Source organism: Esox lucius, chromosome 14 (genome assembly GCF_011004845.1).
Source record: "Esox lucius isolate fEsoLuc1 chromosome 14, fEsoLuc1.pri, whole genome shotgun sequence".
NCBI lineage: Eukaryota > Metazoa > Chordata > Actinopteri > Esociformes > Esocidae > Esox > Esox lucius.
In genome coordinates this window covers 4448503-4461447 of record NC_047582.1, presented here as the reverse complement: position 1 = coordinate 4461447, position 12945 = coordinate 4448503, and the positions used below count along the sequence as shown (strand labels likewise).

Here is a 12945-nt window from a genome sequence, read left to right as displayed (position 1 = left end):
TTTATTAAAAACACACACACACACACACAAAGAAATGATGAAAAAAACATACACTGCATTTATGAAAACTTAAGTAACTTTGTCAATATATTGTTGTTATATAGTCCTGCATCCCGGGACAGTGACGTCAGTCATATTACAGGAAGCTTTATTCACTTCTCCTAATCGATAGCCAGGTCCTATCCTGCCATCAAACCCACCATAACGTAATAGACAGGAGTTATAAAATCTACATTAGGCTTTGTGTTGAGTATAGATACCCTCATGCAGAGCTCTTTTCTGGCTGACATCAATTTGTTTATTAGGGTCCTCATTAGCTCTTGCCAAAATAGCAGCTTCTCATCCTGGGGTCCAACACAAAACATGACTAAACATACACTCACCTAAAGGATTATTAGGAACACCTGTTCAATTTCTCATTAATGCAATTATCTAATCAACCAATCACATGGCAGTTGCTTCAATGCATTTAGGGGTGTGGTCCTGGTCTAGACAATCTCCTGAACTCCAAACTGAATGTCAGAATGGGAAAGAAAGGTGATTTAAGCAATTTTGAGCATGGCATGGTTCAGTTCTGCTCAGTTACTGGGATTTTCACACACAACCATTTCCAGGGATTACAAAGAATGGTGTGAAAAAGGAAAAACATCCAGTATGCGGCAGTCCTGTGGGCAAAAATGCCTTGTTGATGCTAGAGGTCAGAGGAGAATGGGCCGATTAATTCAAGCTGATAGAAGAGCAACTTTGACTGAAATAACCACTCGTTACAACCGAGGTATGCAGCAAAGCATTTGTGAAGCCACAACACGCAAAACCTTGAGACAGATGGGCTACAACAGCAGAAGACCCCACCGGGTACCACTCATCTCCACTACAAATAGAAAAAAGAGGCTACAATTTGCACGAGCTCACCAAAATTGGACAGTTGAAGACTGGAAGAATGTTGCCTGGTCTGATGAGTCTCGATTTCTGTTGAGACATTCAGATGGTAGAGTCAGAATTTGGCGTAAACAGAATGAGAACATGGATCCATCATGCCATCTGACCATGTCCATTCCTTTATGACCACCATGTACACATCCTCTGATGGCTACTTCCAGCAGGATAATGCACCATGTCACAAAGCTCGAATCATTTCAAATTGGTTTCTTGAAAATGACAATGAGTTCACTGTACTGAAATGGCCCCCACAGTCACCAGATCTCAACCCAATAGAGCATCTTTGGGATGTGGTAGAACGGGAGCTTCGTGCCCTGGATGTGCATCCCACAAATCTCCATCAACTGCAAGATGCTATCCTATCAATATGGGCCAACATTTCTAAAGAATGGTTTCAGCACCTTGTTGAATCAATGCCACGTGGAATTAAGGCAGTTCTGGAGGCGAAATGGGGTCAAACACAGTATGGTGTTCCTAATAATCCTTTAGGTGTGTGTATATGCACTGTAATATAACTAAAAACAACCAGAAACATAAACATTTGTTTTTCTCCACCATCCTCATTGGGCTGTAATATTTTGTGCTCCATTCATCCTTAAAGGTACATTCACTTGTGATATCGAACGTAATAGGAGTTCCACAGGATCTTGACTCTGAATGATGCTGTGCTTTGTCCTGGGTTTAGCAACCGTGGGTAGGTACTGACCTACCCTTCGCATGCAAGCACATGTTCTTTTAAAAGTGTCTTAATGCCGTGTAATAACGCTATTAACTCCAGAGATAGGCTCCTGCCTCTCTAACATTCCTGGCCGCAGGTTCACAAACAAACACCCACACTTTTTCAAATACAGACGGCAACAGTATCCCACCTGTTCGGGGATATTCGTCCCCGAATAGGTACACACCGCGGGCAGCTCGGGTCTCTGAGGGGTCAGCTGTGGAAACACTGGAGGAGTCCCTGAGAGCTTGAGAGCTGTGCTGCATAGCTAAGTGATCAGATCGACGCTAAGCTTATTTCATTAACATATTTAAGCTGCTTTGGACTTCTTGACTCCAGTCAGTGTTGCTCTGATTCTCTGAGGTAAAACCTCAGGATGGCGTGGTGACTTTTAAAGGGACACTCCTTACTTCCTTTGTCAGCCAAACGGCAACCCCACCACTTTTGTTTTTAAAGGGGTAGTGCAAGCAACTGTTCTAAAGAATGTAGGCAGAATCTTTACTATTATAAACTATTTTTATCGTCACGACACATTCTGTTGTTTCCTGTATATGTAATGCCTTGCTATTAGTTATTAACAAGGGTAGGTAACCTGGTAGTTAATCTGACCAGATGACCAAAAGGTCATCAAATCCCAGAGCCAGCAGGGTTAAAAATCTGTAATTTTGTCTGAGCAAGAACTAACTCTAATCTCTCCCCATTTGTTGTTCTCCATCCACTGGTAAAATAAGGAAATAAAGAAATACTACTCTTTACTTTGGTTTTAAAGTAACTATCCAGTGAACTATAAGATGAGTGAAATTGTTTTCCTTTGTTGTGATGGTGTGGGCATAGCTTAATAGAAGGTTGTGGGTGGATACCAGTCCTAAAGAAAAATATACATTCATGTGATTGCTGATTTTCGTTCAATACGTTACTGACACATTGGCAAATATATTTTTGTCAAATTGGTTGAAGAAATCTCTTGTCAACTTCAAAACCCAGGCTGGGTAGCTGGAGTATATCTATACAATAATACCTAAGTCACTGTCAACTTCGGGAGTTAGTTACATAGTTGTAAATTGTAAATAAATGTTCCTGAGCACCAAGGATTTTGATGCACAGACAAACACGCACACACACACAGTTTGATCCCAGTATCTGTTTTCCATTCACACGTCATGTGCGTGTTTCTATGACAACATCATATCTCTCGCCTGTTATTTCATCCTGAGTATTGGTGTGGGTTTAACTTTAGTTCGTCAGCGCACAAATACACACTCCTACGCACTCCCTCACACACAAGCTGCCTCTGCCCCACACACACACACACTAATACATAGTCTTCAACATGCTTCTTTGAAAGCTGGTTTCCCATCCGCTTTTCTTAGAAATTCTCCTCCATATCTCTGAACTTGATCTTTGACCCCAGGAACCTCTGCAGTGACAACCCGCTTGCTGGGCTGATATCTGTTCTGTCTCCTGTGTCCTTTGGCAGTCACCAGCCCTAATACTGTGCCGTAAACCTGGCAGCCCTGTAAGTATCTGTAAGCTTGCTCCGCTATCAGATGAAGAGCACAGTATGTCCTCGCTCCATCTCTGCTGTCACTCGTAGCACCAGACGATGATGATATCTAGTTGGCACTGAATGCCGCCTGGGGTTTTTCAGATGGGAGTTTTCCCGGGCCTTCTCTTTTTTAGACCCCCCCCCCCCCCCCGGCCTGAAATCAGTTTGGTTCCCAATCTCCGGTCTCTGTCGGATATCCAGCTGTTTACATGGCAGGGCTGGCAACCCTGTGACCCTACAACCGCCAGCCGGTACCAGTCAGGAAGGAGCAAACACACAACCCCCCGAGACCACGTTTTTATCATTTGTCTTCTGATTGGATCTCTCACTCCCTGAAAAAGGTAATTATGGTTTTAATGACTTGGATTGACAATGTACACGTTGCCAGTGCGTACTTTGTCTATAGTTGTTCATTTACCTTTCAAATATTTGGTTTCAACACAGAAAATCAGCCAGAACCTATTAGTTTACAAGATAACGTCATTAAAAATAATGATCCACATTGTTAACAGGACAGTGAGTATAACAACAATCTAAAGCAACCAAAAAAACAATATAAAATACAAATAAGTCAGTTTTGATGGTCACATCCGAGGCTGGTGGCCATGATTGGGGCCTGGCATCCACAGCTCTGTCTCCTCCCCCACAAGGCTGGGGAGCCAACTCTCATCAGAGAATCTTTGAAACCTCAAACATTGGTCCCGAACTTGGGGGGAACAGTGGTCTGCTTTCTCTCACTCTCTCTTACTTCCTGTGTGTGTATGCCTTTTGTGACGTTAGGACATCTCTCTCTGCTGCCTGTATCTCGCTGTCCCTCCTTTTTTCCTTTTCTCTTTTTCTCTGTCTGTATTTCTCTCTCATCCTCTCTCGCCTGGTGGGCTCTGTCCATCTTGGCCTCTCGGAAGCCATTAGTGCCGGGATTTAAATTGGTCTGACGCACGCGGGGTGATCCAGCTTTTCTCCTGCCGCAGAAAGACACCATGACCTGCGGGCCAAACGCCTTCCTCCGTTCCTGTGTGGTGCACTACTTTCAGGTCTGGTCCAAAGTAGTGCTCTCTGGGACACAGGAAGCTTGCTCTTTCCTCTCGGCCATGGGAACAGGGCTGCCACTTCTTCCAGGGGAAGGGTTGATGACAAAGTGGAGATTGGAGATGAGTAGTATGAGGAAAGGAAGAGAGGGGATGAGGGAGGGAGGACTGGAATAGTGGGAGGGGAGGATGAATGCAGAGAGTGGTAGTGAGGGAGGAGGATGGAGGGGTAAAGAGGGACGGGTGAGCGGAGAGGGATGGAAGAAAGGAGGTAGGGGCCGGGGGCCGGGAGTCAGGGAGGCAGTGAGGAAAAGGAGTCTGTTCAAGGGGAAGTGGCGAGTAGACGAGCATCTGTCTGGCCGCCCCGTTCAGATGTAGACACCACACCTCTCTCCCTCTGTGCCTCAAAGCCTTTCAGCTTTTTACCACACTATGTTTACCGGGACATTTTCGCCAAACCGCGGCCACTGGAGACAAACATCCTGCACTGTCTCTTCGAATTGACTAGAATTCATTGTCCTTTTGTCTTGTGCAAAAATAATTAGTACAACATCTCACGTTAAGGGAGATTTCAGAGGGGACTGTTGTTGACTTGTAAATTCAAAGCAGTGTTAACTAGGGGGTGTGAGAGGAAGGGATGGCTGTATTCCAGGCACAAGGGAACTTCACTCCCAGGCAGGTGTAACTGGCACTGTCCCAGTGGATAGCGGAGTTATTTAAGGCTGCATGGTCCCTGACTACAGACTGTCTGTACAGACCTAGGCCCGGTTTCCCAAAGCACTAAGATGATCATAAATGCCTCGTTGTTTTATCCGTGCGTTTACCGAAAGCAACGTTACTTAAGTGGCACGTAACCTCGCTCATTAATTAACGAGTGCTCCAGGACCACTCATTAGTCTATCTTAACCGATCGTAACAGGCATTTTACTGTTTTTGTGAAATTGCACCTCCCTCAACATGCGAAGTGTGATCGCAAGAAGTTAATATTACGGCAATAGAACAAATGAAAATGAACAAAACTGTTTTGATTAAGACCAATTTATTTGTGAGTGTGTGAGTGGGTGAGAATGTAACTGAATGCAATTATCAACAGAGGGTAAAGAAAAACTTACATAAAACCAGAAATACTGAAGTGTTCTAAATTAAGTCTGAAACCCTGCATCCTAGGCTACTGGTAGGCTACTGTCTGGAGAGGTGCTGGTGCCTCTACCTTATCAAGAAGAACATTGATTTCTCTTTCATTGTTTTCTCTTGCGTTCCTTTTTTATTTTAAACAATTAGAATGGATTTTCCAACTTGGTCAGCTATAATCCAAGTTAACCAATCATGTGTTGATTACTATGGGAAGTAACGTATATTCTATAAAGCTACTGGAGGAACTGATAATTTGATGTCACGTGAACAATTTCTGGAGATATGGTTTAATTGACCAAAGAGGTTGGATTATAACAGTTTCGTCCAGCCTAAATTTCATTACCTTTTCAAGTTTTAAATTTTCTTAATGATGCCTAAGTAGTAGTAGTATACATTGCGAGCGATATTATATGCTTCGGATAAGTAATCAATCTCTATCGAAATGCAATAGGATATATTTTAAAACGTATTCATGACCTAATTTCAATCCAAAGCCCAAACATGGCCCAATTCCATTCCAAACAGCCGTAAAGTTGCACTTATGATGCACTTTATAAAGATCGACGTACAAACCCAATTCCAAAAAAGTTGGGACACTGTACAATTGTGAATAAAAACAGAATGCAATGATGTGGAAGTTTCAATATTTTATTCAGAATACAACATACACTCACCTAAAGGATTATTAGGAACACCTGTTCAATTTCTCATTAATGAAATTATCTAATCTAGGGTTTACAAAGAATGGTGTGAAAAGGGAAAAACATCCAGTATGCGGCAGTCCTGTGGGCGAAAATGCCTTGTTGATGCTAGAGGTCAGAGGAGAATGGGCCGACTGATTCAAACTGATAGAGGAGCAACTTTGACTGAAATAACCACTCGTTACAACCGAGGTACGCAGCAAAGCATTTGTGAAGCCACAACACGCAAAACCTTGAGGCAGATGGGCTACAACAGTAGAAGACCCCACCGGGTACCACTCATCTCCTCTACAAATAGAAAAAAGAGGCTAAAATTTGCACGAGCTCACCAAAATTGGACAGTTGAAGACTGGAAGAATGTTGCCTGGTCTGATGAGTCTCGATTTCTGTTGAGATATTCAGATGGTAGAGTCAGAATTTGGCGTAAACAGAATGAGAACATGGATCCATCATGCCTTGTTACCACTGTGCAGGCTGGTGGTGGTGGTGTAATGGTGTGGGGGGTGTTTTCTTGGCACACTTTAGGCCCCTTAGTGCCAATTGGGCATGGTTTAAATGCCACGGCCTATCTGAGCATTGTTTCTGACCATGTCCATCCCTTTATGACCACCATGTACCCATCCTCTGATGGCTAATTCCAGCAGGATAATGCACCATGTCACAAAGCTCGAATCATTTCAAATTGGTTTCTTGAGCATGACAATGAGTTCACTGTACTGAAATGGCCCCCACAGTCACCAGATCTCAACCCAATAGAGCATCTTTGGGATGTGTTGGTACGGGAGCTTCGTGCCCTGGATGTGCATCCCACAAATCTCCATCAACTGCAAGATGCTATCCTATCAATATGGGCCAACATTTCTAAAGAATGCTTTCAGCACCTTGTTGAATCAATGCCACGTAGAATTAAGGCAGTTCTGGAGGCGAAAGGGGGTCAAACATAGTATTAGTATGGTGTTCCTAATAATCCTTTATGTGAGTGTAGATAACATATCAAATGTTTAAACTGTATCACTTTAAGGGAAAAATAAGTTGATTTTCAATTTCATGGCATCAAAAAAGTTGGGACAAGGCCATGTTTACCACTGTGTGGCATCCCCTCTTCTTTTTATAACAGGCTGCAAACGTCTGGGGACTGAGGAGACAAGTTGCTCAAGATTATGAATAGGAATGTTGTCCCATTCTTGTCTAATACAGGCTTCTAGTTGCTCAGCTGTCTTAGGTCTTCTTTGTTGCACCTTCCTCTTTATGATGCGCCAAATGTTTTCTATGGGTGAAAGATCTGGACTGCAGGCTGGCCATTTCAGTACCCGGATCCTCCTTCTATGCAGCCATGACATTGTAATTGATGCAGTATGTGGTCTGGCATTGTCATGTTGGAAAATGCAAGGTCTTCCCTGAAAGAGACGATGTCTGGATGGGAGCAATGTTGTTCTAGAACTTGGATATAACTGTCAGCATTGATGGTGCCTTTCCAGATGTGTAGGCTGCCCATGCCACATGCACTTATGCAACCCCATACCATCAGAGATGCAGGCTTCTGATCTGAGCGCTGATAACAACTTGGGTTGTCCTTGTCCTCTTTAGTCCGGATGACATGGCGTCCTAGTTATCCAAAATTAACTTCAAATTTTGATTTGTCTGATCACAGAACACTTTTCCACTTTGCCAGAGTCCATTTTAAATGATCCTTGGCCCAGAGAAAACGCCTGCGCTTCTGGATCCTGTTTAGATACGGCTTCCTTTTTGACCTATAGAGTTTGGAATGTGTAGCTCTCATGAAATCCAAAATGAGCCAATATTTGGCATGACATTACAAAATGTCTCACTTTCAACCTTTCGATATGTTATCTATATTCTATTGTGAATTAAATATAAGTTTATGAGATTTGTAAATTATTCCATTCCTTTTTTACTCACAATTTGTACAGTGTCCCAACTTTTTTGGAATCAGGTTTGTTCGTGATGGTTTAGGAAACAGGCGTAAGTCTGTCTTAACAAAGTCCATCTTAAGGCTACATGCATCGTTAAACCATCGTAAGTGCCACGTTATCGGGAAGCCTGGGCCCTAGATAACATCTCAGCCTTAACAATGGCTGTCCCTCAACATGACACAACTGACCGCCAATCTGACTGCCTACCCCAGTGTTCTGTGTCCAGGTCCAGCTCTCTCTGGACTTAGTGGTGCCCTCGGCTTCCTCCCTGACCACACACACTGAAACACACAGACACACTGAACAAGGATTGCCACTGATTTCCTCTCTGGCTCCGGCCACTGCTTGGCCCAGCTAACACAAACATACACGTTTTTATTCTGTTCTTTCAGGGTCCAGAACAAATATTCCCTAACTCACACCCTTATCATAACCTTAGAGTTTTACCATAAACCTAACCACTAAGCGGCACGGTAACCTTGTGTAGCGTTTCTCAACCTCAGGCCTGTGGGGGAATGCCTGCGGTCCATGAATGAATTCTTATTGATTCATACATTCTACAGTGAATTTGTACTTGGTTTTTCTTCATGTTTTCATGAACTTCCAAATACCATTCTGATACATGGCAGTCACCACAAACCATAGACCTTAATCCTTTGTTTCAATCTGTTTTACCTACTTTTATATCTTTTGGTATGTTTATTAACATAATGGGGTAGCCTGAGGGCCAGATCATTTTTTTATCACCTAATTGTCTCCAATAACCCTGGAGTGTCCTGAAATAGAGAATGAAATTGGATGTTGGATCATGTTTTGGCTATGTTAAAGTTTGTTTTTACTTATATAATTTTTTTATGCAAGCAGTCCCCTGAGACAAAGTTTTTTATTTTATTTTTTTTATTAATTTTTATTTTTTAGAAAGGCTGTGGTCAAGAGCATTAGGCAATAAACGATAGTATGTTGGTTGTAAACCCTGAAATGACAAGATGAAAAAACATATCATTCTGTCCCTGAGTTAACCCAAATTACTCCCAGGCCATTGCTTTAAATAAGAATGCATACTTAGCATTTACATAGAAAAACAATGTTAAAATTTTGCTTTTTCCTTGTGGGAACCTGAAAAACCCTTTGAGGGACCTAATTTTCAGCTTTTATTATCCGTGCTGAGACTTCTGGCCTCCACATGTATGAAACCAGGAACACAACATTTTCTTATATTTAAAGTAGAATGGAGTCACTCTGTATTTTAGATGCTTTATTTACAGAGTAGTATCAGCTGTGTGTTCAACCCTGATCTCCAGAGGGATGCCGCCTGGGAACTTAGAGCCAGATGTGTTACCCCTTTCTATTTACTGTCCAGTGAAAGTAATTGATTCCAGTAACAAACTTTCCCTTTTGATTCTAGGGACAACTTTCATCTTTTGGTTTAACCTAACATTTACTATGTTGACAAAAGAATTGTGAATATTTATTGAATCATTCATATATTGCAGTCAGTCTAAAGAGAAGCATCAATTGTATTTCATGCAATAACTCAAACCAAGAATGCTTTGTTTAGTTATGTATAGACTATTGTCATCGCCATCCTTTTTTAAAGCTCAAATTTAACTGCACTGTATGTATATATATATATGTGTGTGTGTGTGTGTGTGTGTGTGTGTGTGTGTGTGTGTGTGTGTGTATACAGTTGTGCACATAAGTTTGCATACCCTGGCAGAAATCTTTATTTTGGCATTGATTTTGAAAATATACATTTGCTTTCTTGAGCAAGGGGACCTTGCGGGCGCTGTAGGATTTCAGTCCTTCACGGCGTAGTGTGTTACCAATTGTTTTCTTGGTGACTATGGTCCCAGCTACCTTGAGATCATTGACAAGATCCTCCTGTGTAGTTCTGGGCTGATTCCTCACCATTCTCATGATCATTGCAACTCCACGAGGTGAGATCTTGCATGGAGCCCCCGACCGAGGGAGATTGACAGTTCTTTTGTTTCTTCCTGTTGTCACCTTCTCACTAAGCTGCTTGACGATGGTCTTGTAGTCCATTCCAGCATAGGTCTACAATCTTGTTCCTGACATCCTTGGACAGCTCTTTGTTCTTGGCCGTGGTGGAGTGTTTGGAATCTGATTGATTGATTCTGTGGACAGATGTCTTTTATACAGGTGACAAGCTGAGATTAGGAGCACTCCCTCTAAGAGTGTGTTCCTAATCTTAGCTCGACACCTGGGGACAGAAATCTTTCTGATTGAGAGGGGATCAAATCTTTATTTCACTCATTAAAATGCTAATAAATGTATTAAAAAAGTCTGGATTGTTGTTGTTATTCTGTCTCTCACTGTTCAAATAAACCTACCTTTAAAATTATAGACTGATCATTTCTTTGTCAGTAGGCAAACGTACAAAACCAGCAGGGGATCAAAAAAAATTTCCCTCACTTATTATAGAAGAAGTTGTTAATATTAGTTTTTTATTTCTGTTGTGCTGATTAAAAAATATTTATCTTATTCAATTTTTCTATTGATAATAAAAAATGTTTTAATTCAATGTAAAATAAAGCTTGTTACATTGTCTGGTTTCAAAAAAAAAAAGAAATTATGAAAAAATATTTTATGGACCCCCAGGAAGAGGCACTACTGAATCTCCTGAAACAGTTTCTGTCTCTCTATTTGGCCCATATTTTAGTCTCTTTCTCACTTTGTTTTTCTTCTTTTTCTTTTTTTTGTTCTTTGTTGCAATATGTCTGTCTGTTTTCTTGTCTCTTTTTGTCTCAGTCAATTCGATTTGTTTCAAAGACATTACTGACATTGAAACTCAGGCTACTAACATTATTATCAGACTACACATTAAATAACTGTTGGATCACCGTCATTGAGGCGTCAACATGAGGATGCTAATCCCTTTCCTTATCTGTGCCCCAGGCCCAGGACCTGAACGTGATCGAGGAGGTGATCCGGATGATGTTGGAGATCATCAACTCATGTCTCTCCAACTCGTTACACCACAACCCTAACCTGGTGTATGCTCTGCTGTACAAGAGAGAACTCTTTGAACAGTTCAGGACTCACCCCTCCTTCCAGGACATCATGCAGAACCTGGACACGGTGAGGCCCAGAGACACATAACAATGAGTGCACACAGACACTAGCCTTGTAAGCATCTAAAACATGTATTGACATTAAAAATAAAACAATTACTAACATTAACACATATCCTTGTGTCTTGAATGTAGAGCTGCTCCTGATACAAGAATTTCCTTGCATCTTTTGCAGTCTGCTGTAAAAAAAAAAAAAAAGACCTCAACACCTAAATCAGACCCCAATTCTAACCATAAATCTAAATGTGACTTTCAAGCTAAGGCTAGGCCAAAAATTGCCCATTTCCTCATAGAGATGGCTTACATTATATTTCTTGCCTTACTGTCCCTGCAAGGATTTTTGGTGCCCACCAGTGTAGTTTTACACACATACAGGTTCAGACATGAATCATTACAAACATCTTCCACTTCTGATTTCTCCACAAAATCAGGAACACCTTTGTGCATTAGAATAGATTGGCCCTATAGTGTTCTAAAGACTTTGAATTTATGTTAAATCATGGAAAGCGTTTTACGTCTCTGCTACTGTTGAAGAGATACTGATATAAATTTGTGTCCAATAACTATTCAGAAGATACAGATGATCTTATCCACAGCGACATACATTTTAGTACTTTTTCCCCTTGTGGGAATCAAACTCTGGCATTGTAAGTGCCAGGCTTCTACCAGCAGAGCTTTATGGGGGCCCATTGTCAGCTTCGAAGAAGCCAGTGGACTTCAACTCCATTCAAGTATTGATCAATGAAATAAGTCTTATTCTATGCAGTAAAATAATTATTCTCAACATGGAAGATGTAGATTACCTCTGAACTTATTTTCCTTCCTCCCTCAATTGAATAAATTCTGCTTTTTGAAAGAACTATTTATTTTATTCCTACACAATTGCCAAAAAAACATGCCATAAAAAGGCAAAACATTGACTCCTCCAGGAGACACCGATTCTAGGAACATGCTGTTGTTGAGAGCCAAGTCTAACTTTCATTTCCAACCAAGCTTCTGGAAACCGTGTTTTAGGAGATGGATCCCAGATTGCCACTCTGATCCCTATGCCCTAGTTCTCAAAGAAGCATGGTCAAAAGTAGTGGACTATGACAGAAATGGGGTGTCATTTGGAATGCAAAAACAGCTAGCACGTCAGTTTAACTACTACTCTCACTATTATTGAAATGCCCACACGCACGCACACTTTAGAGCGAGGCTGGTTTAGGTCCTGTTCCCTAAATTAATCCCATATGGGAAATCCTTCGGAGGACATCCTTGAATGAAGACATCAGTCGTTGCTCTGCCCGTATGGTTTTGGGAGTGTAGAAAGCGAAGGCTTTCTCCAAGTCTTACCTAGCTACCTTTCCTCTCCTTTGATGTTTGGCATTTTAGTCTTTGCAGGCACCCTTACCAGCGCTACTGACAAGTAAGTAGGGTTAAGTGCCTTGCTCAAGAGCGCAAAGATTGATCTGTCACTGTGTCATCTCTGGGATTCGAAAACATTTAGGTTCAGTTACTGGCCCGCGCTCAAAGCACTTTGCTATATGCCGCCTCCTCCTTTCTCTTTTTCTCTTTTTCTGTCCTCTTTCCATCGTTTTGTCCATATCTCTCTTTCCCTCCCTCCTTTCGTCTCTCTTCCCTCCACTACCCGTGGAATTATAACCAAGAACCAAATCCAGTGTAGATTCTCATCCAGAATCCCTTGAACTGCGTTCATGCTGTAGCCCATGTTGCTAAGATACCTTTATCAGCTGTTTGTCGTCTGTCAGACTACGCCTGAGGGGTTGAAATTGCTAAACACGCCCGCTGACTAACAATTGGCCTTGTATTTCTTCATTTTACTACATCAATATCCAAGGGAATATGTGTTG

The 12945-nt window shown here is 41.7% G+C and overlaps 1 protein-coding gene across 2 annotated transcripts in view; it reads left to right on the top strand.

Annotated features, from left to right (window-relative positions):
- The window catches only part of dym (dymeclin), a 121565-nt gene that overhangs the window by 95691 nt on the left and 12929 nt on the right, over window positions 1–12945 (top strand). For both annotated transcript variants that reach the window (XM_010892799.4, XM_020053452.3), the window contains one exon: window positions 10917–11099. In XM_010892799.4, coding sequence (XP_010891101.2) covers window positions 10917–11099 — 183 coding nt within the window. The remainder of the gene's footprint in view (window positions 1–10916; window positions 11100–12945) is intronic.